Source organism: Felis catus, chromosome B3, assembly GCF_018350175.1.
Source record: "Felis catus isolate Fca126 chromosome B3, F.catus_Fca126_mat1.0, whole genome shotgun sequence".
Classification (NCBI taxonomy): domain Eukaryota; kingdom Metazoa; phylum Chordata; class Mammalia; order Carnivora; family Felidae; genus Felis; species Felis catus.
In genome coordinates this window covers 3,994,214-4,021,967 of record NC_058373.1, presented here as the reverse complement: position 1 = coordinate 4,021,967, position 27,754 = coordinate 3,994,214, and the positions used below count along the sequence as shown (strand labels likewise).

The window sequence follows — 27,754 nt, the reverse complement described above, 5'->3', positions numbered from 1 at the left end:
TCCCTCTCTCTCTGCCCCTCCCCCGTTCATGCTCTGTCTCTCTCTGTCCCCAAAATAAATAAACGTTGAAAAAAAAAATGAAAAAAAAAATGAAAACAAAGAAGTTACAAGGAAGCTATGTCAGAAATTTTGTGTTTATCTTCACTCCAGAAAGTTTACACAAAGCGGTGTTTCGGTGTTTCCGTGGAACGTCAACAGGTGTGATGCAGGAAAAGTTTCCGTTCTCCACAGGTTTGGACTAAACTGAGTGAAATAGATTTCTTTACTAGTCCTTTTTCTTTTTCTTTTTTTTAAAGGAAGCTTTAATATGTCAGTATAGACAGGAAACTCCCAAGATGTAAATGCAATGGACTGTATTTTCTAAATAAAATTGATTTATTAACAATGAAACCTTAAGTAAGTTTTCCAGAGGCCACGTTTTGGCAAATGCTGAAATAGAAGATGCTATTACCCAGGGCCGAGGTGACTTATAAGAAATAAGCCCTTGCTATTTTGTTTGTTCTCTGGTGAATACCTCCTCCCTCTGTTGCATCCCTCTCTGTAACCACAAAATTCACTTCTTGGGGCTAAGCAATAGAACACAGTAAAGTGAGTGGGCTGTCTGGGGTCTTACCTGGGCTTCCCCACTTACCAGCCTTAGGCGTGTTAACTAACTTCCTTATGCCTCAACTTTGCCGTCTGTAAAATGGGCAGCACTGGTACCTTCTCTTGAAGGTGGTGGTGAGGAACAGACAAAGCCTGAGCTATTACTGTCAAGCCACAGAGCCAGTCTCCTGAGGGGAGATCCTCTTGCCCACTTCTGGGCTCGATGGTCCCGCAGATAAACTAGTGGTCACTTTGGAAGGTGCGGCACACCAGGACGGAGGGGCAAACGCAAGGGTGAGAATTAACTGAAGAGGAGTTGTAGCTAAAAACCCAGAGCGTCTGAGACGCAATACGGACGTACAGGCCAGGACCACAGGGCTTGGGATGGGAGGGGAAGGATCCCTAAAATGTGCAAAAAGAGGAAAAGAATCAAGTCAACCTTGAGACAGGGCGTATAGAAATATGTACTTACACGGGTCAATACATGCATTATAAACACACAAAAAAAGAGAAGAAAACGTAGAGGAGAAAAAAGAAAAGTATCAAACCTCAAAATATCTTTTAGGACGGCACCAGCTGTATCCATCACCCCGCTCTTAGGAGGCTGATGACCTGGACAGCTCTCTGGCCACATGGGGGGGGGGTGTGAAGGTCACTGAGGAGTCACAGGGGGACAGGGGCATCCAGAGTGGCACTAAGCAAAGACAGGGAAATATGGAGATACAGTAGCTCGCCCCCAACCGGGCCCTTACCCACAATTCACTTGCCCCCCCCACCCCTTACCCACAACTCACTTGCCCCCCTTCTCCAACCCCGGCCCTTACCCACAATTCACTTGCCACCCACCCCCGGCGCCCTTACCCACAATTCACTTGCCCTCCTCCCCACCCCCTGGCTCTTACCCACAATTCACTTGCCACCCCACCCCCACCCTGGCCCTTATCCACAACTCACTTGCCCCCCTTCTCCAACCCCGGTCCTTACCCACAATTCACTTGCCATCCCCCCCCCCCCCACCTCGGCCCTTACCCACAATTCACTTGCCACCACCACCCGCCTGCCACCCCCCCCCCCCCCCCCCGCCGCCCTTACCAACAATTCATTTGCCCCCCCTTCCAACCCTGGCTCTTACCCACAATTCACTTGCCACCACCCCCCCGCCCCCCACCCGCCGCCCTTACCCACAATTCACTTGCCCCCTCCACACCCAGCCCTTACCCACAATTCACTTGCCCTCCCCCCATCCCCTAGCTCTTACCCACAATTCACTTGCCCTCCCCCCCCCCGCCCTTACCCACAATTCATTTGACCCCCTTCCAACCCCTGCCCTTATCCACAATTCACTTGCCACCACCACCGCCCCCCCCCCCCCCCCCCCCCCCCCCCCCCCCCCCCCCCCCCCCGCCCTTACCAACAATTCATTTGCACCCCCTTCCAATCCTGGTCCTTACCCACAATTCACTTGCCCCCCCCCACACACCCAGCTCTTACCTACAATTCACTTGCCACCCCCCACCCCGGCCCTTACCCACAATTCACTTGCCACCACCACCCCCACCCCGGCCCTTACCCACAATTCACTTGCTCCCCCAACCCCGACCCTTACCCACAATTCACTTGCCACTGTCCCCCCCCCCCCCCCCCCGCCCTGCCGCTGCCCTTACCCACAATTCATTTGCCCCCCCCTTCCAACCCCGGCCCTTACCCACAATTCACTTGCTGTGGGTTCAGTCGCCTGCAGCCGACGCGGGTTTCCCGGCGCGGATGGTCGTCCTCCTGACGCCTCCTCAGAGGGTCACTCGCAGCCTAACGCCACGTTAGTCACGTGCCCGCTCCAGTGCCCTCATGTCACCTCCTCACGTGGCGCTTTATCACCTCACATCCTCCCAGGAGGAAGCACTACGACAGAGAGGGCACAGTCACATAACCTGTGTTTCAGTCCTGTCGCAATCACTCTGTTTTACCGTGAGTTACCGCTTTCACCTCCTGCGGGGCCCGGTGTATACATTAGGCGTTAGCAGAGAGCACACGGTATATATGGGTTCTTGCTTTCAGCGTCCGCTGGGGGCTGGAAACCCCCCAGATGAGGAGCGGGGCGGCCGCTATATAATAACCGAGAGGGAGACTGGAGAGGTCTTGCTGGTGAGTTCCAGCACTTCGCTGGGGCTCTCATATTACCCTTTCTTTTTCTTTCTTTTTTTTTTTAAATTGATTTATTTTGAGAGAGAGGGAAGGAGAGAGAATCCCAAGCAGTTTCTGCACCATTAGTGCAGAGCCTGATGCGGGGCTCGAACTCACGAAACCGTGAGATCAAGACTGGAGCTGAAACCAAGAGTCGGACGCTTAACCCACTGAGCCGCCCAGGCACCCCTCAAATTAGGATTTCAGTCACCTCACTGGCGTTGCAGGACGGACAGCCACTGCGGCACAGTGACTGGGCCACGCAGGCACACCGGTTCCTCAGAAACCCTCCAGAAAACATCTGAGCGGGAATAGCATCCTGTGCGACTTCAGAGAAGAACCTTGGACTTCCTCAAACCTCATCATGGCTGAGAATGAGCTCACCAGGTCGGTCCTGGCAAAAGCAACTTGGTCTCTTTAAAACCACAACGCAACGAGGCAACTCCAAAAAGGATACTTGTGGAATCTGGGAAATTTCAACACTGCCCTTTGATGATATTAAGGAATAGCCTGATTTTTTAGACATGCTGATGCGTTGTAAGTAAGTTTTTGAGAAGGAATCCTTGGCTGTTAGAGATGCCAACAGCTACAACTGGCTTCAAACAATCTAGGGACGCAGGGAAGAGGATCAGTGTAGACATGGAGTTGGATTGGCCATGAGTTGCTAATTGCTCAACCTGGGGGGTCAGTGGGGCTCATTCCACCGTTCTACTTTGGTATGTGTTTGGAATTTCTCATTAAAACCTCCGCAAAGGGGCGCCTGGGTGGCTCAGTCAGTTGAGCGTCTGACTTCACTCAGGTCACGATCTCACGGTCCGTGAGTTCGAGCCCCATGTCAGGCTCTGTGCCGACAGCTCAGAGCCTGGAGCCTGCTTCAGATTCTGTGTCTCCCTCTCTCTCTGGCCCTCCCCCCATTCATGCTCTGTCTCTCTCTGTCTCAAAAATAAATAAATGTTAAAAAAAAAAATTTAAAAAAAAACCTCTGCAAAGCCGGGGCACCTGGCTGGCTCAGCAGGTGGAGCTTGAGACTCCTGATCTTGGGTCATGGGTTTGAGCCCTAAGTTGGGGTAGAGATTGCTTAAAAAAACTTTTTAAGCCGGGGTGCCCGGGTGGCCCAGTCGGCTGAGCGTCCGGCTTCGGCTCAGATCATGATCTCACCATCTGTGAGTTCGAGCCCCGCGTTGGGCTCTGTGCTGACAGTTCGGAGCCTGGATCCTGCCTCAGATTCTGTGTCTCCCTCTCTCTCCGCCCCTCCCCCACTCATGCTCTGTCTCTCTCACTCTCAAAAATGAATAAATGTTAAAAAAAATTTTTTTTAACTTTTTTAAGGGGCACCTGGGTGGCTCAGACAGTTAGTTGAGCATCCAACTCTTGATTTTGGCTCAGATCATGATCTCACGATCCGTGAGATCAAGCCCCGTGTTGGGCTCTATGCTGACAGTGTGGAGCCTGCTTGGGATTCTCTCTCTCCCTCTCTCTCTGCCCCTCCCCTGCTTGCTCTCTCTCTCTCTCTCTCTCTCTCTCTCTCAAAATAAATAAATAAACATTAAAAAAATAAAACTGCATGGGCACCTGGGTGGCTCAGTCAGTTAAGCATCAGACTTCGGCTCAGGTCATGATCTCAGGGTTCATGAGTTTGAGCCCCTCATGGAGCTGCCTGCTTCACATCTGCTGTGTCCCTCTCTCCCTCTGCCCCTCCCCCACTTGCATGGCACTCTCTTTCTCTCTTAAAAGCAAATAAACATTAAAAAAAAAACGGCTGAGACATCTCATTACACAGAGAGGTCATCTAATGTAAGTCTGTAAATATAAAAGACATTTTATTCATTAATTCACTCGTTCAAAAATATAATTACATATAATATATATAATTGTATATCTATAAGTATGGTAAAATTCATTTAATGTAAAATTCACCATTTTAACCATTTTCTAGTATGCATTATGTCAATTATAGCTCAAAAAAAACAAGTGTAGGGGCCCCTGGGTGGCTCAGTCGGTTGAGCGACTGACTGACTCTTGATTTCAGCTCAGGTCATGATCCCAGGGTGCTGGGATCAAGCCCCACATTGGGCTCTGCACTAACAGCTCGGACACTGCTCGGGATTCTCTCTCTCTCCCTCTCTTTCTGCCGCTCACCTGCTCACACTGTCTCTGTCTCTCTCTCTCAGAATAAATACACTTAAAAAAAATAAGGGGCGCCTGGGTGGCGCAGTCGGTTAAGCGTCCGACTTCAGCCAGGTCACGATCTCGCGGTCCGGGAGTTCGAGCCCCGCGTCAGGCTCTGGGCTGACGGCTCAGAGCCTGGAGCCTGTTTCCGATTCTGTGTCTCCCTCTCTCTCTGCCCCTCCCCCGTTCATGCTCTGTCTCTCTCTGTCCCAAAAATAAATAAAAAAACGTTGAAAAAAAATAAAATAAAATTCAGAAAGTACACAAGAGTTTGCAGTGAAAAGCTTCCCTCCGACCTCTCTGCCCCAGTGGCACACAGCTTCCTCTCCAGAGGCATCTGTTTCCCACACACCCTTCCAGAGATTAAACCTCCCCTCCCCCCTGGTTCACCAGAATGGTACCATTTTGTACACACCGCTTTGCAGCTGGCCTTTCCCCCATCACTTACCTTGGGTTCATTCTGTAACAGAACACAAACAGCGCCTTCCCTTTTTCCCAGCTGCATAGTACTCCACACGGTCAGGCTGCTTCACACCCTGCGGTAAGTGCTTCGGGGTTCTGGAAACTCTTTTCCCAGCCAGCTCAGAGTCTAAAAAGCACTTTCTTTTGATAAGGGGGCAATAAAGACAAACCAGAGGCTTCTGCCTCAGGCTGACCATCATCGGAGCTATCTCCGCAGACGGGCCCTCGGAAGGGTTCTCCAGGGGATCTTCCAGGTGTTGCTGGTGAAGGTGGCAGGGAATTGCTGGCCATCTTAGCCTCTAGGACATAATTGATCATGTCACCTGTGTCCTCCCTTCTTTCCTGATTAGAAAAGAAAGGACTTCTTGGGGAAATTGAGAAGAGCATACAGAAGCAGAAATTTACCCAGAGTTGTTTGTAAGCATTTAAAAAAAATTTTGTTAATGCTTATTTTTGAGACAGAGAGAGACAGAGCATGAACGGGGGAGGGGCAGAGAGAGAGGGAGACACAGAATCCGAAGCAGGCTCCAGGCTCGGAGCTGTCAGCACAGAGCCCAACGTGGGGCTTGAACTCACAGATGGTGAGGTCATGACCTGAGCTGAAGTCGGAAGCTCAACCGACTGAGCCACCCAGGCGCCCCGTAAGCATTTTTAATAGCTGCTTAAAACTGAATTGTACTGGGAGGTGCCTGGGTGGCTCAGTCAGTTGGGTGTCCAACGCTGATTACAGCCCAGGTCATGGTCTTGAGGTACGTGGGATGGGGCCCCACATTGGGCTCTATGCTGAGAGCACAGAGCCTGCTGGGGATTCTCTCTCTCTCTTTCTCTGCCCCTGTCTCACTTGCGCGCTCTCTCTCTCTCAAATAAATAAACTTAATAAAAAACTGAATTGCATTGGGGTGCCTGGGTGGCTCAGTCATTTAAGCATCCAACTCTTGATTTTGGCTCAGGTCACGATCTCATGGTTCGTAGGTTTGAGCCCCACATCAGGCTCTACACTGAGCTGAGGCTGGTTGAGATTCTCTCCTTTCTTGGCTCTCTGCCCCTCCCCCACTTGTCCTCTCCCCCCCCCCCAAAATAAATAAACTTTAAAACTGTATTGCATTGAAACACTGTAACTTACTAACTTATCTCTGCTTTCACTTCTGCATCTTAGAGATCCAGGAACTAAAGCCACATCAGATGTTTATTTTAAGGAGCTAGAGAAACATCTAAGTCCATGCACCAAATGAGACAGGTAAGACACTTGGCACCAGGTATGAATATTTGAAAATTATCTCTACGAAACAGAAACCGTATTAATGAATAATCTCGGGGATGAAGAGAAGACCAGTGGCTGATAATGAAGGCTTCGGGGATTCCAACAGTTACTGGATAGTAAGCTAAGAACCCTGCATATTAAATAGAGGAACATTTATTTAAATAGAATAGAAGCCCTGTCTCCTCAGTAACTATAGGAGACGCCTGCCAACCTAGGCACTAAACGTTTGCTGGGTTGGACGGAGCGCGCGGCCGGAGGGAGAGGCACCTGGGATGCGGAAAGAGAATTCGTGGACGGCATACGTGTTGGGGCAGGGGCTGCAGCGCGCAGGTGGTAGTGGAATCCACAGGAACAGTCCCAACTCGTGCGAAGAGTGTGGAGGATGAGGAGAGGTCAAGGGCAGAGTCCCGGGCACGCTGGCGGCCGAGAGCGTGGGGAGTGTCACGCTAGCCCGGGGCTCTGAGCGCGGCCTCGTCAACAACCCCACCCCAGAAACTCTTCCTGCCCGACCCGGGGTGGACGGCGCTGGCAGGAGGGCTTGGGGACCTTTAGGGATGTCTGGATCAGCAGGGGACTTGGGAGGGGAGAGCAGGGGAGAAGGGTTTTAGGGCCTAAAAAGAGGTCCCTATCACCAGGGACCTGAAAAATGCACAGAACTCTTCCTTCCCTAACAATACAGTTTCCCCTGAAAATGGACCTAATAATAGGCCTCACACTACTACCACGGCTAAATTGGACTCCACTGACTCACAAGTCTTTTTATGTCTTCAGTTCCGATCCCTGCTTCCCATACAACTCGGTAAATGACAACACCGTTGTTCTTTCGCCGAAGAATCTATTTCAGGGATGGGCAGTGGATGGTCTCCGGCTGTGTGCTATTATTACCTGCGGCGTAGCGGGGCCTTTTATAGCATTCGTTTCAAACATAAAGGAGAAGGGGAAATGCAAAATGAAGCGGAGTGCTGTCTTGCAAGGCAAATCTCCTGAGATGAATGTCTTTCTCCCGAAGTCCCCGGTGTCAGGGGGAAAACACCGGACGAGACGGCCACTCCATAAATCTTGCCGCACGGTGTTTGCGCGCATCCTCGTGGGTTAGAAGCAGCATTCGACCGAGAGAGTCTGTTGAGTGAAACATCACCAGCTCCCGTTTGACCAAAAATGGCTACAGATAAACAAGTCTCCTCCCTGGCGGGATGCGGCTCCGTCTGGCAAATGTTTATCAAGCGCCAGCTGTGTTCCAGGGATGCAGAGGCGGAGAGCCACGGTCCGTGGCCCCTGGTAGCCCCCGGGTACGCCAGGAAAGGACACTCTGGGTCATCGATATGAAGGAGGCAGTGCCTTCGCAAAGAACGTGTATTGTTCACTGTCAATTAACAAACTAGCATCTGGTTTACTCAGAAACCGGTGTGGGGTGTGCTAGCTTGCACAGCTTGGTTGACAGAAGCCAATACTCAATAGCAAGCAACTCTGATCTCTGGATGTTTTCAGCTGAGGCCTGGATCGTGCCGCAGGTGCAGGTCATTAAAAATCCCTGGGTGGGGGGAGGGGCGGGAGGGGCAGGTAGAAGAGGTCCAGGGTCTCCTTCCTGCCGGCAGGGTGCTTGGTGCTTGGTGCTAACACTGTTATTCCCTCAGTCCTGAACCAGGTGAGGGAACAGGTGGTGGCCAAGGGCAGGGGATGGAGGGAGTGGGTGGAGGTGGAGACAGACAGACAGGCAGACACACACACACACACACACACACACACACACACACAGAGGGAGGTGGACAGATGCTGTTGGGGAGGCACAGACACTAAGGGTGTCTTTTTTTTTTTTTTTACTGTGACACCCTTTTCAAATTTTCGTAATTGTGGCACTGAGAATGTCTTACCCTGACATTTCTCTTTGGATGTGACAACTCTTACAGTGGAGAATTTATTTAAATATTCAAATGGATTTTAAAGGATTCCTGGAAGAAGCTATGGCTCTTAGTATTATTAATCTGACTCTGCTCAAGTCAGTTCGCTTCTGGACCAGGAACTCAAAACCCTCCCTCTCTGTGGACAGAGAGAACTGGGGGGGGGGGGGGGGGAACCAGCCATTGCTGCCAGAGCCATGATTCCTATCACGATTGTCATCTCTCCGAGGGGACACATCCGGAGGCAGACGACTCAAGGTTGGATGTTTGAACGCTGAGATCCCAAGTATTTACTCCTGCCCCTAACATTTTCCGGGCCCCAATCTTCTGTGCTCTGTGGTCCTAAACGCTGGGCTTTCACTCGAGCGCTCGCCATCTGTTCAAACAAACCCAAAGCCGCTGTTTTTTCTTCTCTCACGGGTAAGTTACGCACCATAAAATGCACCCGTTGTATTTGTATGGTCCAGGATTTTTAGCAAAGTTATGGACCTGTGCAACCACCACCACTATCCAGCCTTCAGACGTTTCCATGGACCCCCTAAAAGCTCCTTCATTGTCACCTGTAGTCTGTCTCTCTCTCCCACCCAAACCCCACAATCACTGATCTGCTTTCTGTCTCTATCAGAGCTTCTTTTTAGAACACAGTTTTGGTTGTGACCATCCATAAATACTTCTACGTGAAGCTGGGGTGGTCCTCTGGGTAAGAATACAAATTGCGTTCCTCAATTTAAAAAAGATTAAAAAAATATTTATTTATGTTTGAGAGAGAAACTGTGAGAGGGGGAGGGGCACTCAACCGACTGAGCCACCCAGGCACCCCTGCACTCCTCCATTTTTTACAACAGAATGTAACCTCACGCCTGCGTGTCTGTCTTTGGCCATGACCAGACCTGCCCAAGGAAAGCAGCGCAGTGGACATGAACGGAAAATTGTTAGGCCTTGCAGTATAGGAGCAGGGAGAGGGAGATTGCTGTGAATTCTAGCACACAAGACAGGAAGTTCAAGGCCTAGGATGTGGCTATCGGGCCCAAGTAACATGGCTTTCCTCCGAGTAGCAGACAGACAGCTTTACATGGAGGTACAAGCTGTTTCTGGGTGATAAGCAGTAAACGTGGTTCTATAGGTATTGGACCCAGCGGACATCTCGTTTTGTGTGGGCTCGCAAGACACGCCTCGGTGAGATACGGAAGAGGCAGGCATCAGAGAACTTCCTGGGAGCGCCTGGGTGACTCAGTCGGTTAAGTGTTCGACTTCCACTCAGGTCATGATCTCACGGTTCGTGAGTTTGAGCCCCGCTCTGCGCTGACAGCTCAGAGCCTGGAGCCTGCTTTGGATTCTGCGCTCCCTCTCTCTCTGCCCCTCCCCTGCTCACGATCTCTCTCTCTCTCTCTCTCTCTCTCTCTCTCTCTCTGCCCCTCCCCTGCTCACGATCTCTCTCTCTCTCTCTCTCTCTCTCAAAAATAAACATTAAAAATTAAACACACACAAAAAAAGAGCTTCCTGATTCCTTTCCTCATTTGTACGTCTTGCATTGCTTTCCTCCTGCTTCAGAAATAAGCCAAAGCCGGATGCCTGGTGGCTCAGTCGGTTGAGCGTCCGACCATTGATTTCAGCTCAGGTCATGATCTCACGGTTCATGACATCGAACCCGGTGTCAGGCTCCACGTTGATCGTGGAGACTGCTCATGCTCTCTCTCTCTCAAAGAGAAAAAACAAACAAACCAAAGTAAAAGTAACTATGAACCATGTCTCCACTGTCACGCAACACCCGACAGACTCTGCGTTCCGGCTCGAGCAGTGTCTCACATGAACACACACGGCATTTGCCTCACTCACTGCCACAAACATCTGGATGCTCCTTTCTCAACCACAGAGGGCAATCTCGACTGGCCTGTCATACAACTCGTTTCTCAAAACTCCAGAGCAGACGTCTCGTTCCTTAGCTTCTCTGGTGCCCCTTCCCTGGGAAGGAGAGGGTGGGTTCCAATCTCGCTTGCCCTGATGCTTGTGCGAACTTGGGCAAGTTACCCGTCATCTCCAAGCCTTGTTTGGACAAGTCAGGTATCTGCCTCGGTGGGTTATCCTGAGGATAAAGGAGATAATGTAGGTACAGAGCACTGCCCGCTGCCTGGCATGTAGTCCGTGCTCAGTAAACAGCAACGGTAGTGGTGTTTCGACATGACTGGTTTCACAAGCCTGTCGCCCAATGTTTGCATCACAACGTGTCCCTGCTCAAACCAGGAGGTCAGAATGTTTCACTTCGGTTTGGGAAACAGTGAGGGAGTCGAGGGGGCACTAACATTTCTTAATCCTTATCATCTCCGCGGTGGAAAATATCAATCGTTATCATCTCATTTTAGAAATAAGGACGCTGAGCCTCGTTCTTGGCGATGGTCGCTCAGGTTGGCCTGCATGGGAAGCCGGTACCCCTCCCACCTAAAAGTGCTCAAGATCTCAGGGCGCCTGGGTGGCTCAGGCAGGTAAGCGTCCGACTCTTGATTTCGGCTCAAGTCATGATCTCACAGTTCGTGAGTTCGAGCCCGGTGTCAGGCTCTGCACTGACAGCTCAGAGCCTGCTTGGAATTCTCTCTCCCTCTGTCTGTCCCTCCCCTGCTCACTTTCTCTAAATAAATAAACATTAGGGGAAAAAAAGTTACAGCAAAAAAAAAAAAAAAAAAAAAAAGCTAAAGATCCCTGTAGAGCAGAAGCTCTCCAGTCACCTGCTGGCGGGGGAGGCAGACTCTCACGTGCCTGGAGGGAGAACAGAGTCAACTCTCAACAACGTCTAACTGGAATTTGCTGAAGTCGAAGAGGAACACGCATTTCCCCAAGTCGGCAGAGGTCACAACTCACATTCCAAATATGACAGGGATGATGTTACACGGCGGGTCCGGGGGCGTGGGGGGTGTCTCGGGACAGAGGGTGGTAAAGAGGTCTGCAAGTTGGCCTGAAGGAAATGGAGAAGCATTGGGAGTCTTGCTCCGAAGAATATTCAACAAAGAGTAGCCTGTCTCCATCCTCCACACCCAAAATGCATGGTGCATGTGTGTGTGTGTGTGTGTCCACGTGTTTGAGCACTTGCTGGAGACCCGCCACCTTCCCTAAATGTGTTCGGGTTAATTTCACTTGCTCTGAGTTTTCCCTCATCCTAAAGTCAGTCTACACTTAGGTGTCTGGCTGGAAGCATCTTTCCCTGCACTGCAATCGGGTTCCCTTGTGCTGTTGTCCATCACGTGTATGCCACGACACGACCATCTTCTGCTTGACTCTTCGATGAGATCCCGAGACCGTGTTCCGCATTTTTTCACTTCTCTCCATTCCCCCCAACATTTAACCCAGAAATATGCTGGAAATGGATAGATGCTCATGGAGTGATAAAAAAATTAGCAAGGTCACAAATCCGAAGAAAGACTTTAGATCTGGGTTTTTGGGTTTTTTTTCCTAGAGTTCTATCTGAACAGAAATCACATGTTAAATAAATGACTAAACTTTGTGTTAGAGTTCACAAAAAATGAGCAAATTAAAGTGAAATACCAAAGGGGCGGGGGAAGTAACTTTCACTACAGAGAAATAACGAACTTTTGGGTCATGTCCAGCCAATGGGGGCTCAGTCACAGGGAAGCTGCCAAACACCTTTCGGAGAAGCTCTCGAGGCGCACGTATCACTGGGGGAGCGCGTGGAGGCCGGCACCGGGTGCAGCCGGGCGCCGGTGACCACGTGCACGCGTTGTTTTGCTGATGTCCCCGATCCCGTTGGAGGGTTCACCTTCCTTCTGACTCACTGTCTTAAATGTTTCCCTTTGTATCTGCCAACTGTTGGAATCGGTGTTTCAACTGTTCTGACCATCTGCTGGGAGAAAACTTCCAGATTATGTCACAGTTTTCGGAACCTCAAATCACACAGTTTTGGAGTTGGAGGACTTAGGAATCAGCAAGCCTAACTCCTTCACTTGCGGGCTCACAAATGCTTCTGCTCCGCCTTGAGTGTCGGCCCCGGTGCCGGGTGCTGGGGAGGCAGAGATGGCTCATGAGGTCCTGGGGCTCCCGGCACCTACACTCCAGCAGGGAAATCAGATTCTACAGGGTGACACAGGTGCCCCGATAAAGGGGTGTCCAAGGGACACATACGCTGTGCACGGGAGGGGGGCGGAGACTTTATACATGGTTGAGTGTTTACTGAGCAGGGGAGAATGTAAGTGGGAAAAGATTAGTCAAATATAAAACTGGAGAGGAAGGTAGGGGCCGGATCAGTAAACATTTACTGAGCACCAGTGACGCATCAGGTCACCAGACTGTATGCTAATTGCCAAAGATGTGAAAGCGACAGCTTTGCCCTCAAGGAATTTATAATTTAGCCAGATGTGACTCTATACATTAAAGATATACAGGAAGGGATCATCGGCTCTCCTTGGAGGTGGGGACAGAGAGGGGTGTATTGCGGAAGGTACCCGAGGATGCCGTCTCGGGCTAAGGCTTCCCGGGTGGACCAGAGTGGGGAGGGCATTGTAAACGGAAGGAACAGCAAGTATCCAACACAACACGAAGTCTTTCAGGAACCTGAAACAGTGTGATATGGTCACGCATTTAGCTCACTTGGGGAGAGTGGCAGGGGATGAGGTTGGACAGACAGGACAGAGCGAACTCTTACCCTGGAACTCTACACTCAGCAGCTTCGAGTGTGCCCTGGAAGTAATTAGGAACCTGTGAACGGTGAATTGATCAGGGGACAGATGCAATCAGGTTTCTGTTTTGGAAAGAACCTACTGTGGGCACTCAGTCGGTTAAGCGTCTGACACTCCATTTCGGCTCAGGTCACGATCTCATGGTTTGTGGGATTGAGCCCTGCATTGGGCTCTGTGTTATCAGCTTGGATTCTCTCTCTCTCTCTCTCTGCCCCTCTCCTGCTCTCTCTCTCAAAATAAATAAACTTAAAAAAAAATAGAAAGGACCTACTCTTAGCTGGCTGGTACACAAGAATTGGTTATACCGTTATCAATTCTTTTCTGTATGTTCCATAATAATTACAGAAGAACACCCACTAGTAGGGTGGACAAGTGTCTGATGTCTGACGGGAGCAAAGATGGATACAGGGACCAGTTAGAGGCTGTCGCCTGGTCTACGTGGGAAGGGATGAGAGTCAGAACCAGTGGCAGTAGTCTCTGAGTTTGAAGAGCTGGTCAGGAACTGAGGTCCCCCAGACATGGGGGGGAGACTGGGTGTGGGGGAAAAGTCCAGGGTGACCACCAGCTTCCGGTGTGGGTAACTGGGAAGGACGCATTCTCCGGAAATGGAGACTGAGGTGGATGAACAGGTCCAGGAAGAAAGATGAACTCACATGTAGACGTGTGCTGGAGATGCGGGTCAGATAAGCAGATAGAAATTTCTAGTAGGCAGGAGGATTTATGAGTCTAGAGCTCAGGTAAAGTAAAGTAGGAAGCAGAGAGGAAACAGTGACCTGGGGCAAGGAGGATCCTGAGAAACTTGGAAACGAGGGGAGAGAAGGTGTAAGGGAGGAGGGAGAGGAAAGTGTCGGAAGCTGCACAGATACTGAATAAAGAGAAGTCACTGCCTTTGGCCCCAGCTCAACTCTGTCCCAGTGAACTTTGCCAGAGTGGTTTCAGTGGCCCGTCTGGAGACAGAAAAGGGGGTGATGTACTACTGCAGGTGCGGAGGGCTCTCTGTCAGGGACTCACCGTGTGGGGAAAGGGGATCCGAGATGTTCAGAGGACACAGGATTGAGGACAGGGTATCGGTGAGACTTAGAAACTTGAGCAAATTTACGTGGTGGGGGCGGGGGCAGGAGGAGCTGGTAAAGGGGGGCAGCTGACAACAGAGAAGACAGAAGGAGTGACTGCAGGAGCATGGACCGGAAGAGCAGGCTGTGCACTGACCAAAGACACAGCAGCAGCAAGATACTGGCAGACAAGAGGTGGGAAGGGGCAGAAAGTGGTCACACCACAGTTACGGGATTGGGACATCGAGGGAATTGAGGCTGAAGCCTCAACTTCACCTGTGAAACGAGAAACGAGGTGAGGAAGGTAAGGCCCAGAGAGGTGGTAACTTGCATGACAACCGCTAGTTTGCCAACTGTCCCCGGGACACTGAAGGCAGGGAGGGACCAAAGAAAGAGGCAGGCCGCTCCAGACTGGTGGGTGGTGGGTTCGAGAAACACGGGAGCTTACATTTGAGGCTTATCTTGGGCGGCCGCAAGACAAGCAGATTTCCACACCGTCTGCCAGAGTCTTAGGAGTTCAGCCACGTATTCAGGACAGACGGTCTCAACACCTTGCTCTCTCAAGGCTGCATCCTTGAAAACAGCTTGGGCTGCGGGAAGGCCGGCAGGACGTACACGACCCGGCTGGGGAAGAGGTGAGGGGCCTCCGATTGCTCCGGTACCGCCCAAGGGGCAGCTGGCGGTCACAACCTCTCTATGACCTCCTCCAACAATAACCCACGGGGAGTAAGATTTTAACTCAAGTGTCTTGACTCCTTGCCTGGTGCTCTATTCCCTGTGTTATACTCACTTAGGTTGAAGATACTTATGTCACTTGGAGATATGTTAAAATGGGGCTTTTTGGACTTTTCTCTTTTTTTTAAAGTGTATTTATTTCAGTGGGGGGGGGCGGCGCCTGGGTGGCTCAGCCAGTTAAGTGTCCGACTTTGGCTCACGTCATGATTCACAGTTTGTGGGTTCCAGTGTCGCATCAGGCTCTGTGCTGACAGCTGGGAGGCTGGAGCCTGCTTGGGATTCTGTCTCCCTCTCTCTCTGCTCCTCCCCCACTTACACTCTGGCTCTCTCTTAAAAATAAACATTAAAAAAATTTTTTTTAAGTGTATTTTTTTTTCAACGTTTATTTATTTTTGGGACAGAGAGAGACAGAGCATGAACGGGGGAGAGGCAGAGAGAGAGGGAGACACAGAATCGGAAACAGGCTCCAGGCTCTGAGCCATCAGCCCAGAGCCTGACGTGGGGCTCGAACTCACGGACCGCGAGATCGTGACCTGGCTGAAGTCGGACGCTTAACCGACTGCGCCACCCAGGCGCCCCTTAAGTGTATTTTTTGAGAAAGAGAGAGAGAGAGGGAGAGAGAAAACGTGGGCACTCGGGGGAGGGGCAGAGAATCCCAAGCAGGTTCCGCACAGTCAGTGCAGAGCCTGACATGGACCTCGAACTCATACACCGTGAAATCGTGACCTGAGCTGAAATCGAGAGTTGGATGCTTAACTGACTGAGCCACCTAGGCGCCCCTGGACCTTTCTTTTGAAAGATCACTAGACAAGGCTGGCTTCATATGAGGGCAGAACAGGCTGCCTTGTCATCAAAGACAAGAAGCTTGTCAAGACCCTGGATGGAGACCTTCTGAAAATGGGGAAGACAGCGGAAGTTGACCCTCAGATAAGGATCCTGACTTACTCGTGCCACTCCCAGGGGCTTAGAACTGCGATTTTCCTTCGGTGAAAGAGATTCTGGGAAACTACCTGGAGAAGAGCATATGGAGGCGTGGGGGAAGGAGTGGTTGAGAGTGAATTCTGGTCAGGTCTCTTGGCCTCTCTGTACATTGCCCTTTGGAGCGTAACATGCATGCCTGATGAAGAGGTGGATGGGAACATGACCCTGAAGCAGGTCAGGAGAGCTGGCCAAGGGGGCAGGCAGAGAAAGCAGCCAGGAAAAGCAAAGGAAGGACGCTAGAGACGAGAGCCATCACGGGGTCTTGCACGGGCCCCGCCAGATGGAGTAAAATCAGGCAGATGCTGCGCAACTGGAATCCCAATCACCTCCACTTAGAAAAACACAGCCTGTGCTCTTGTTTCTGTAACAGGCATTAGGAAAAGGAGAGGAGAAACCCTTCACGTCGCAATCACAGATCTTAGAACGGGAAGAGACTGTGCTCCCAACCTATTAAGCCCAATTCACAGCCTCTTCTTCCCCCAGATTGCCGGTCTTTCCCCCTTCTGTGATTTCTTCAATGATACCAACTGGCTTCTAGGGGCAGTAGTAAAACTCGGTTGGTTGAATGTCAAGCAACATTCAGGCCAGGTCATAATCTCACGACTTGTAAGATAGAGCCCACACCGGGCTCTGTGCTGACAGCACGGAGCCTGCTTGGGATTCTCTCTCTTCCGCTGTCCCTCCCACTCTCTCAGAATACATAAATAAACATTAAAAAAATATGTTAAGGGGCGCCTGGGTCACTCGATCAGCTAAGCATCCAACTTTGGCTCAGGTCTCATGATTCATGGGTTCGAGCCCCACATCAGGCTCTGTGCTGTCAGCTCGGAGCCTGGAACCTGCTTCAGATTCTGCATGTCTCTCTCTCTGCCCCTCTCCATTCATTCTCTGTCTCTCTCTCACTCAAAAATAAGTAAACATTAAAAAAAATTTGTAAAATATTTTAAAACTCAGGTAGCAAACAAACATTGGCTCGCTCCCTACCCCCCACAGAAGAAGTCCCCTACACAAAGGACTTGTCACATGGGAGGGGGACATTGAGGGGCGGAACTGCATTAGGATCTTGTCATCTCTGATCAGAACAATTCTGTGTAATTAAAGCCACAGGGCTACAGATGTGAATCTGAACCGATGCCTCATATAACCTGAAATGTTTTCTTGGCGCTTAAACATTTATGTAACACATAATAACTAATTGTCACTAGCATCCACATAGCATCTTTCTTCACTTGAGCCTAAAGCACTTTATATATGCTAATTAATTCTTACCATAACCTCATGAGGAAGAGAATCAGCGAGGACTATTATTCCCATTTTGCAGAGGATAAAGTCAGGGCAGGGAAACATGCTGACGTTCCCCCAGGTCTGAAAAAGTGAGCAGAAGGCAATCATAATTTAATTCTTGTTTAGGAACTTATTTATTGGGTTTCATTCATATGCTTGGCTCTGTGCAAGATGGTCAGTGTGCTTATGGATGGGGTGGGGAGGTTTGGAGTGCGGCAGGGAAAGGTCGTTTAAATAACACACTATAAAGATAGAAAGACACAGGCGCCTAGGTGGCTCAGTGGCTAGTGGCTAGTGGCTCAGTGGCTAGGTGGCTCCCTGGTGTTTACTTTTTCACTTGTTCATCTTCCCCATGAGAATGGAAGCCCCCTGAGGGCAGGGCTTTTATCCTTATTCATGAATGTTTTCAGGGCCCAGAACAGTACCTGGCATCTAGTGTGTACTGAAAAGATATTTGTTAAACCAATGAAGAATGCCTGAGGTTCACAGTTCCAGTTCTGCCACTGACCAGTTTGAGCTTGGAGAAGTCATTTCATCTTTCAGGGCATTAGTTAAAAAAAACAAAAAAAGTGGGGTGCCTGGGTGGCTCAGTCAGTTGAGCATCCAACTCCTGATGTTAGCCCAGGGCATGATCCCAGGGTTGTGGGATCGAGCCCTGAGTCAGGCTCTGTGCTGAGTGTGGAGCCTGCTTAGGATTCTCTCTCTGTCCCTCTGCCCCTCTCTCTGCTCCTACGCTCTCTAAAAATAAAAATAAATTTAAAAATAAAAATAAATTCTTTAAACGGTGAGGAATGTGAGGAAATAGGTATGTAGCCCTGGCTGTACTTTTTGGTGGGGAGGCCGCAGGGGCAGAGTCCTGTCTTCTGTGGCTCCATATCCGTCCTGGAGCGGAAGAGTCTGGGCAGTGGCTCATGATGTGCGGAGTATGGAACGAAAAGAAAACTGTTTCACTGTGGAAAGAGCAGCAAGGCTTTCTGAATCATCACTGACTTGATCCAAATCCTGCTGCCACTTACAGCTGTGGCCTTGAACCAATTACATAAGCTCTGGAGCCTCAGTTTTGTCATCTTTAAAGTGGCCATTGTCCCCAAACAGCAAAAGCAATCTTGAAAAAGAAAACCAAAGCAGGAGGCATCACAATCCCGGACTTCAAGCTACACTACAAAGCTATAATCATCAAGACAGTATGGTACTGGCACAAGAACAGACACTCAGATCAATGGAAAAGAATGGAGAACCCAGAAATGGACCCACAAACGTATGGCCAACTAATCTTTGACAAAGAAGGAAAGACTATCCAATGGAATAAAGACAGTCTCTTCAGCAAGTGGTGCTGGGAAAACTGGACAGCGACATGCAGAAGAATGAACCTGGACCACTTTCTTATACCGTACACAAAAATACACTCAAAATGGATCAAAGACCTAAATGTAAGACAGGAAGCCATCAAAATCCTCAAGGAGAGAGCAGGCAAAAACCTCTTTGATCTTGGCCGCAGTAACTTCTTACTCAACACGTCTCCAGAGTCAAGGGAAACAAAAGCAAAAATGAACTTTTGGGACCTCATCAAAATAAAAAGCTTCTGCACAGCGAAGGAAACAATCAGCAAAACTAAAAGGCAAACGATGGAACGGGAGAAGATATTTGCAAATGACACATCAGATAAAGGGTTAGCATCCAAAATCTATAAAGAACTTATCAAACTCAACACCCAAAAAACAAATAATCCAGTGAAGAAATGGGCAAAAGACATGAATAGACACTTCTCCAAAGAAGACATCCAGATGGCCAACCGACACATGAAAAAATGCTCCACATGACTCATCATCAGGGAAATACAAATCAAAACCACAATGAGATACCACCTCACACCTGTCAGAATGGCTCACATGAACAACTCGGGCAACAACAGATGTTGGCGAGGATGCGGAGAAAGAGGATCTCTTTTGCACTGCTGATGGGAATGCAAGCTGGAGCAGCCACTCTGGAAAACAGTATGGAAATTCCTCAAAAAACTAGAAATAGAACTACCCTACAGTCCAGCAATTGCACTACTAGGTATTTATCCAAGGGATACAGGTGTGCTGTTTTGAAGGGACACATGCACCCCAATGTTTATAGCAGCGCTACTGGCAACAGCCAAAGTATGGAAAGAGCCCAATGACCATCGATGAATGAATGGATAAAGAAGATGTGGTATGTGTATGTGTATATATATATATATATATATATATATATATATATATAGTGGTATACATATATACATACACACACAATGGAATATTACTTGGCAATCAAAAAGAATGAAATCTTGCCATTTGCAACTATGTGGATGGAACTGGAGGGTATTGTGCTAAGCGAAATTAGTCAGAGAAAGACAAACATCATATGACTTCACTCATATGAGGACTTTAAGACACAGAACAGATGAACAAAAGGGAAGAGAAGCAAAATAACAGAAAAACAGGGAGGGGGACAAAACATAAGAGACTCTTAAATATGGAGAACAAACAGAGGGTTACTGGGGGGGTTGTGGGAGGGGGGATGGGCTAAATGGGTAAGGGGCATTAAGGAATCTGCTCCTGAAATCATTGCTGCACTATATGCTAACTAATTTGGATGTAAATTAAAAAAATAAAATTAAAATAAAAAAAATACAGTGGTCATTGTCCAAGGTCACTCACAGCCTCTGAATGAAGGACTCTTTAGCTGCCAGGATTCCCCAGGGATGTCTGCTGGTGTATTTTGCCTCCAGATCACTGGGTCAATGTGAGGCTTAAAATTATGGGTAAATGAGGTTAATTTACAGAGCTGCTTGAGGAAAAGCCATTGAGATATAACACTAATAACAGAGACCAAAAAAACGCCAATTAACATAGGGCAGTCTTTTCCAGATGTGTCAACAGGGCCAAGGACTTTACTACTCGGCAGAGCATAATAACGGATGCTGTGACAGTAAGCTTTAGTTGCCAAGCGTAGTTTAAATCATGTCCCATTTGCTGTGTTCATGGCAGAGAAGTACTACGTTTTGTGTACATTTCTATCAAAAGTGGTTCCAGTGAGGTGCACCTGGTTGGCTCAATCGGTTAAGCGCCCAACCTCGGCTCAGGTTATGATCTGACAGCTCGTGGGTTTCAGCCTCGCAACAGGCTCTGTGCTGATGGCTCAGAGCCTGGAGCCTGCTTAGCATTCTGTGTCTCCCTCTTTCTCTGCCCCTCCCCTGCTCACACTCATGCTCTCTCTCTCTCTCTGAAAAATTAAAAAAAATAAAAATAAAAAAAATTTTTTTTAAAGTGGTTCCAGAGAAAACGTTTTAATGCTTAAAGGCTAAATGTCCGTTATCTGAAAAATTTCTTTTCATGGAACAGATTATTCCCCAACGATGCCAGAAAATGAGGTATAAAACTGATAAAATATCAGACAGAATATAAGAAGACATTATGCGCAGAAATAGTCTCACTTGAAATTGGTCAGAATTATCTACAGTTCTTCCCAGAAACTCTCAGAAGCTTGGAGCTCCTAAGCGCTTACGAAATTAAAGAAATCACGCTCTTTCCGGTGCGAGTCCTCATTACCTAGAAGTAATGCCCTAATAAAGTCAGAAGGAAGTCAGCAAACTGCTCAACAGCCCTCTTTTTCCCAAATAGCCTCCCTGCCTCCTGATACCAGGTGGGGAAGCAGTTTTCTGAGTTTTCCAACTGTGACATTGCTACCATGTATTTATTCTCATCTTTTCTTCCAAGTTTATATTTCCTATTCCTGCCTCCTCAATAGGAGTATTTCCTGAGGCGTAGGCCTTGGCCTTCTGCTCTTCTCTATAAATACTTTCTCTTTTGGAAAGATCACATACACCGAGGAGTTCAACTGTTGTTTCTTCACGGATGACTCACACACTTGTATACTGTGCCATAACCTCTCTGTCTTCAGCCATCTCATAGTCTCCAAATCTGTTTGAGATCTGAGCTCATTTTCTGCCTTGAAACCAACTCACCCTAGGGGCACCTGAGTGGCTCAGTCAGTCGAGCGTCAGACTTCAACTCAGATCATGATCACACGCTGTTCACGAGTTCAAGCCCCACGTCTGGCTCCTGCTGTCAGCGCAGAGCCCACTTCAGATCCTATGTCCCCCTCTCACTCCCCCTCACCCGCTTGCGCTCTCCCCAAAATAAACATATGTTTAAAAAATTCACCCTACGGGCATTCAGTCTGGATTTCTTGGCTTACAGAACTGGAGTCCTCCCTGGTTGCTCACAATCCTTTCCCCCCACCATCCACTCGGTCACTAAGGAGAGCGCTACTCAGTTATTGCAACCTTGCTCTTTCCCCTCTCACCTTTACTATCCAAGGCGAGTAATGACTATCGGAGCTCCTCATCCATGCTGTCCTAGTCACTTTTACTAGGTCGGTGCTTCTAAAACATGGCCTGGAACGCTGGCAGCTCCACATGCGTTCTGCATTTACGGAGTGCTCGCTTTATACAAAGCACAGCGTCACACATTCCAGGATGCAGAAGTGATGGAGGTCTGTTTACAGTCTAGGAGGGGGAGGAATCGTACACCCCGTTTTAATTCGAAACTACGAAGTGGTAATAACTGAATGAATACATGAAGAATGGTTTGGAAAGTATGACAGACATTCCAAAGAAAGAAAATTTATTTCCAGACGGCGAGGTCACTATGTGGCTTTAAACAACGGGCAGAATTTCAACAGTGTACGAAGATAGGGAAGGAAGAGTATTCCTAAGGAGAAAGAGCCAGGAGCAATCTTTAGAAGGTAAAGGGAGGTCGGGAGAGATTCATACGGTCTGGTTTCCCACCGACAAGGGAGGAGGAAAGGGGAACAGCAGAAAATCGTTCGTTTTGAATCCAAGTTCACAAATCAGGTCCTTAACCTACAGGCAACAGGGAGCCCGTGACGATTTCTGATCACAGCTGTGCTTGAAAAGGACTACAGGGTTGGCGAGTGAGTGACGCTAGAGGAAAAGTACTGCACTTGCCCCGTTGAGGGGTCGAGACCCTCGAGGAGGTGCAGGCAGTGTGTACGCAGAGTGGCTGGATGCCACAATTACTGCGGAGGTAGAATCGATGGCACCTGTCAACTGACGGGAGCAAGTACAGGGGGAAAAGGGCATCAGTTGTGGACGTCCAAGTTTCCAAGGAGAAACGGGAGGTAATCCTAACAGAAGCGGGGCGCACAATTCCGAAAGCCAGTCGCGAGGGCGGGGGCGGGTCACGTCTGGGACACCCGGCACTGATGGAACCGCAGGGCCTCCGAGAAGAAAAGGTCACGGCGCCCGGAGCTGGGCCCTGACGACTTCACTGCTGCGGGGAGGGGGGGGGGGGAAGTGTCGGGAAAAAACGGGCACCGACGGACTGCGGACACCTTACTACCCGGACCTGGCCAGGCGGAGGTGAAAGCTGTGGCCTCGCCGCGGCGCCGCCCTTGCCTCGCCCGACCCCGGGAACAGGTGGCCGGAAGGGGCCTCTCCCTCTCCTCCCCGCACATTTCCTCAGCGTCCGTCCCCGCCCGCCACCGGCCCCTCGCTAAGGAGGCCTCACGCACAGCGGTGTCCTGTCCAGGGAGAGCGGGCCGAAAGCGCACGCGGGACACCGCCACCTCCGGCGCGACACCCGCCGCCCTCCGCGCGGGGCTCGGGAGACCGAGGAACCAGGAGAAACCTGCACTACGGCCCCGAGATCTCGCGAGACTTGGCAGGCCGGCCCCCTCCCCCCCCCCCCCCGCTCTGGCCTGCCGGAAGCGGAAGTCGGCCTGTGGCCCGAGTGGCTCCGTTACCTTGGAGAGCTGAAGTAGTGGGAGATCCCGTGGCCGCGCTGTGGGCCGGAGGTGGGTGCTCCTGCGCGTGTGGCCGGCGGGGTGCGGCCCGAGCTGGGCAGACGCAGCCCTCGGCGGGCGATCGTGGCCCCGGGGAGCAAGGAGCCGGGCGGGCCGCGCCGAGTGGCCTCCCCTCGCCCTCGCGTCTGGGGAGGGAGCAGGCCTGCCAGGGCCGCGGGAGACCAGCCCAGTGCGCGCCGACAGCGGACTGGGAAGCCGGTGCGCGTCCCCCCGGGCAGCAGAAGCCCCCAGTGGTCATTCATCCCCAAGGTCGCTCGCCTGCACCACTGCGCCGCGCGGTTTTACTTGTGCTCGAGACCGGTCCGAAAGGCTGAGCCCCTGCCTTCCACCGAGGGGCACGTACCTTGTGCCGGTCGTGCCTGAACCGGCTTCTGGGTCCTGAAGGCCCCGCGCTCTCCGCCGCCACTCGAGCGCTCGCGCTCGCTTTCCAGCCGGCGTGGCAAGTCTCCGGAGCGCTTTTAGGACAGCCCCTTCACTCACTGAGGCCCTTGTGTTCCTCGCCCTCCCCACCACCTTTTGAGGGTTTCCTTCCAGGGAATCAAGCGTTTTTCTCCCTTCCCCCAGATCGAAACAACACAAACATTAGACAGTACAACTGCCTCAAAGTGCTGGGGTAAGTAAAGCTCAGATCGATTAAAATTATATTTAAATTTCATTGTCGTGAGTAACAATAGAGATTTTTGTTTACTTGTGAGAAGGGGACCGTAGGAGAACATAGAAATAGAGTGGCATTTTTGCCTTGTCTTGTAGTTTCTACTCCCCATCTGGTTGGGTATGGGTCATCCTTCTGGTGGTTTCTGTGATTCCTATAGAAACCCAGGCATCATGGTCATTGGCTGAACTTATTATTACAAATCATACCTTGGGTTTGCGAATTTGATATCTGAGAAAGTGGAAAGTCTGAGAGCAGCAGCCTAAGAAAGATTAAAACGTCTAGGTATTGCTTCTTGCATCCACACAGTAGTCTTGGTTTAATGTTGCTGGGATGAGGGTAGAATTATAAATATTTGCACATGTTTTGGGGGATTTGGATGAGAAACAAACTAATGAAGAAATTGTCTTCCACTATCACATGTCTTTGTCAAAAAGTTTTATTGTAAGTTGAAGTAATACAGTAAGAAAAATAATTGCAGGATGTCCAATTTGAAAGTTTTCGTATGATGTCACATACATCCCAAGTCATAAAACAGGTGTTAGGAGTCTTGAGGCAAAGAGTAGAAAGATGAAGTCTGGGTGAGGAAAGACAGGGATGGGAGTCCTGACCGGTATGTGGTCAAGGAAGACTGGGAAGGGGGGAGCTCCCTACAGCACGCTGATTGGCTGGCTTCCAGGTCTTGGATAAAGTTTAACAGAAGCGAAGTCTGGGGCGCCTGGGTGGCGCAGTCGGTTAAGCCTCCGACTTCAGCCAGGTCACGATCTCGCTGTCCGGGAGTTCGAGCCCCACATCGGGCTCTGGGCTGATGGCTCAGAGCCTGGAGCCTGTTTCCGATTCTGTGTCTCCCTCTCTATCTGCCCCTCCCCCGTTCATGCTCTGTCTCTCTCTGTCCCCAAAATAAATAAATGTTGAAAAAAAAAAATTAAAAAAAAAAAAAAAAAGAAGCGAAGTCTTTGTCCCTTGGCGTCTCGAGGATGACGCCTTTTGTCACCTAAGCCAAATCTTTTCTTAGAGGTAGAGGGCTCCCAGAGAATGTGGGTAAGGAAATACTACTTGAACGAGTCCAGAATGGGCCTGGGAAACCCAACTAATACAGATTTGTTAGACAGTGTCTATAGTTTTCATTTTGTCACAGTACAGGAGCGCATTGGATGCCATTATAAAGTACCCTAAACTTGAGTAGCTGTTCATTTAAATGCCTATTTGCCTTTCCATTTTTGTGTCTCTCCTGTATTTTCGGTCTTTCACTTTTTTACTGGTTCTTTTTTCTTTTCCTATAAACCTAACCTCAGGTACTCTGTCCTGGGAAAAATAGGAGATAATTTTCCAGTAACCCTTTAGCTACTGCCTTTTTCTCGTTTTCAGCGAAGCTTCTTGAAAACTTCTTGAAAACTTAGTCCGTAGTCAGTGTAGATTTCTACTTCCTTACCTTCCAGTTACTTTTCAATTAACTGCAGTCCTGTTTCAATCCCTAGTACTCTAAAATAATCACCTCCTAATGGCTAAACCCAATTAGTTTTCTCTTCTTGGTTCTATCATTGTACTGTTCAACATTGAGGACCATTCACTCTTTATTGTCTTGCCTTCTATGGTAAGCTCACTTTGCTGGTTCTTACCGGTTTTCTTCTTTATCTTCAACTTCCTTATACGTCGGTGTTCTCCAGGATTCTGTTCCTTGATACTCTTCTTATTCCACAATCTTCCTGAGGAATCTCCTCCATTCTGACAGCATTAACCACCATCAGAATTGCCGATGTCTCCCGTATTTATCATCAACTTGCTTCTCAGTCCCAAATAGGTAACTGTGAGCTGACTCTCCGTGTGGATGGGCATAACGTAACTAACCTCAAACTCTTGTGTACCCTTGCCCACGCTTCTTCCTGCGGTTCCCATGGCACCATAGGCCATGCGCTCATTTGGCTAGAAGCCTGGAAGTTATCCTTTGTCTCCCCTGCCACCACACAACATCTAGTGAGTGATTAATTTCTCCTGGAATCTTACCTGTCCTCACAGTTGCTTCCTCAGACTGAGCCCTACAGCAGTGCAGTAAGCTGATCTGTGCTCTGCCCGGTTAGAAGAGTGATCCTTCTAAATAGTCGGCTTGCTCTGGAGACTTCTCTGCTTAAACCACCTAGGACTCCCCATTTCCTACCAGAATAAGTGCACAGTTGTTTGTGTGGAATACACAGTTTTTCATAATTCGATCCCTGCCTATTTTTCCAGCTTCATTTCTTGACATTCACTGGTCCTCCCTTTATACCACGTCTGTCTTACGCTGTAGACCAAGAGTTCTTTGGAGGTAGAGACCACGATATATTGTTCACCTTTGTATCCTGGGTGCCCAGTTAGTACATCTATATTACAGAAGTCAAGAAACACTGAATTGAATGTTTAAAACTATCTGAAGTTTAAAAGTACACAAAGACGTTTATGAATACCCTGCCTAAAATTGTTCATCTCTTGGTTTTTCACTATCTGGTAAGATAATGTGACTTTTTAAAAAAATTCTCAGAGCACTGTATTAAAAACAACAGAATTGCAGGATGACAGACGCTTCTGAAGCTGTTCCAAATTTTGAAGAGATGTTCGCCAGTAGATTCACAGAAGATGACCAAGAATACCAGGAATACCTGAAGCGCCCTCCTGAGTCCCCTCCGATCGTCGAGGAGTGGACTAGCAGAGCCGCTGGGAACCAGAGAAATAGAGGCAATCGGTATGTATCATGGGAGGACACCTGCGGATGGCTGACGTGGGAGAGGACGGCTTTAATCCGTTAGCCCCCGAGGCCAGCGAGGGCAGGGACCGATGTTTTTGTTTGGTACTTACTCCTGGTGCCGACCGCCTGCCTGCACGGAGCAAGCGGCTAGTAAACGTGTGCCTTAGTATTTTGTCGGCACCAGGTATTTTTCCCTTGCTGTTCAGTTGTGTGAGTCTTAATGTTCTTCTTTAAAATGTTCTTCCTGTGGACATTTGATTTTCTTTGCAAATATACTTGAAAATCCCAGAGTCTTCTATAAAACTCTGTTAGATTCCATAGAGAAGGTACTGTCTTTGGCTTATACTTGATAAAGAAATTTATACAATAGAAATTATGTCTATGTAATAATTCAAAATAGATGAATAGATTACCATACTGCTTTTGTACAATCGAATAGAATTCAGTTTGAGAACTATTCTGTTGTTTTGGGTTTCATGCTGTGGTCTGCCTATTTCTCTGCAAAGCGTATCCAGTGTGATAGTGGAAGAATGATTTAAATTTTGGGAATGTTTTGACCAACTGGTGCTATAACATTCTGCGGAGAAAAATGTTTTTTACCCCCTTGTGGACGGAATATTAGACTGAAATAAAATGCACTGGGATAGAGTTGTCATTTGTGTTTTTTAAAAGAGAAATATAAAAATCTTTTTGTTTTGCTGTTGCAGGTTGCAAGATAACAGACAGTTTAGAGGTAGGGATAGCAGACGGGGGTGGCCCAGTGACAATCGATCAAATCAGTGGCATGGACGATCCTGGGGTAACAATTACCCGCAGCACAGACAAGAACCTTACTACCCCCACCAGTACGGACACTATGGTTACAACCAACGGCCTCCCTATGGTTACTACTGATGGAAACGGCAGCAGCTTTTAGTAAAACCATTACTCTGTTAACATGACAAAAGTTTGTATCTTCTGTTGGTCATAGTTTTACGTTTGATTTCAGAGACTGGATTATTAACTTTTTGGCACTTCTGACTTTTTTTTTTTTTTAAATGAGATCTTACCAGAGACATTATGGTTGCTGGGAATAAGTATGCCTCTAAAAAGGTTGTGGATTTATTACCTGACTTCTACCTCAGATTTCTTCTTTGTTTCATGACTTAACAGTCTTTGAACTTGCTGTGTGTTTTCTTTGTTTGACCTCTAGGAGTTCTGTCTTTGTTTTACACAGAAATAAAAATTTTAAAGTAGAAAA

The 27,754-nt window shown here is 48.9% G+C and overlaps 2 protein-coding genes and 3 long non-coding RNA genes across 10 annotated transcripts in view; 3 read left to right on the top strand and 2 right to left on the bottom strand.

Annotated features, from left to right (window-relative positions):
• The window catches only part of HOMER2 (homer scaffold protein 2), a 115,709-nt gene extending 113,280 nt beyond the window's left edge, over window positions 1–2,429 (bottom strand). Inside the window, exons 1-3 of one of the 2 annotated variants that reach the window (XM_045058742.1) lie at window positions 2,291–2,429; window positions 1,134–1,279; window positions 632–987 (exon numbers count right to left, since the gene is read on the bottom strand). The gene's annotated coding sequence lies outside the window, so the exon portion shown is untranslated. The remainder of the gene's footprint in view (window positions 1–631; window positions 988–1,133; window positions 1,280–2,290) is intronic. The other variant, XM_045058741.1, reaches the window with a different exon arrangement.
• LOC109500473 lies at window positions 2,410–9,872 on the top strand. The gene is made up of 3 exons (XR_002742763.2): window positions 2,410–2,550; window positions 6,554–6,634; window positions 8,786–9,872. It is a non-coding gene; the product is annotated as an uncharacterized LOC109500473 (long non-coding RNA).
• A 107-nt stretch (window positions 9,873–9,979) lies between these two features.
• On the top strand, window positions 9,980–12,049 carry LOC123385789. The gene is made up of 2 exons (XR_006598799.1): window positions 9,980–11,036; window positions 11,726–12,049. It is a non-coding gene; the product is annotated as an uncharacterized LOC123385789 (long non-coding RNA).
• LOC111560774 lies at window positions 11,977–22,987 on the bottom strand. Its single transcript, XR_002742760.2, has 4 exons — window positions 22,853–22,987; window positions 19,975–22,611; window positions 17,276–17,371; window positions 11,977–12,406 (listed from the first exon to the last, which is right to left on the bottom strand). It is a non-coding gene; the product is annotated as an uncharacterized LOC111560774 (long non-coding RNA).
• RAMAC (RNA guanine-7 methyltransferase activating subunit) lies at window positions 21,924–27,754 on the top strand. 5 transcript variants are annotated; one of them, XM_023254859.2, is made up of 4 exons: window positions 21,924–22,063; window positions 23,708–23,756; window positions 26,333–26,511; window positions 27,222–27,754. In XM_023254859.2, exons 3-4 carry the CDS (start codon window positions 26,342–26,344, stop codon window positions 27,406–27,408), a joined length of 357 nt encoding a protein of 118 aa, XP_023110627.1. In that variant the 5' UTR covers window positions 21,924–22,063; window positions 23,708–23,756; window positions 26,333–26,341; the 3' UTR covers window positions 27,409–27,754. The 5 variants fall into 5 exon arrangements, with proteins under 5 accessions (XP_023110627.1, XP_023110630.1, XP_023110629.1 ...); XM_023254862.2 differs by lacking the exon at window positions 21,924–22,063 and adding an exon at window positions 23,018–23,134 and having other exon boundaries at window positions 26,341–26,511; XM_023254860.2 differs by lacking the exon at window positions 21,924–22,063 and adding an exon at window positions 23,043–23,134 and having other exon boundaries at window positions 26,311–26,511.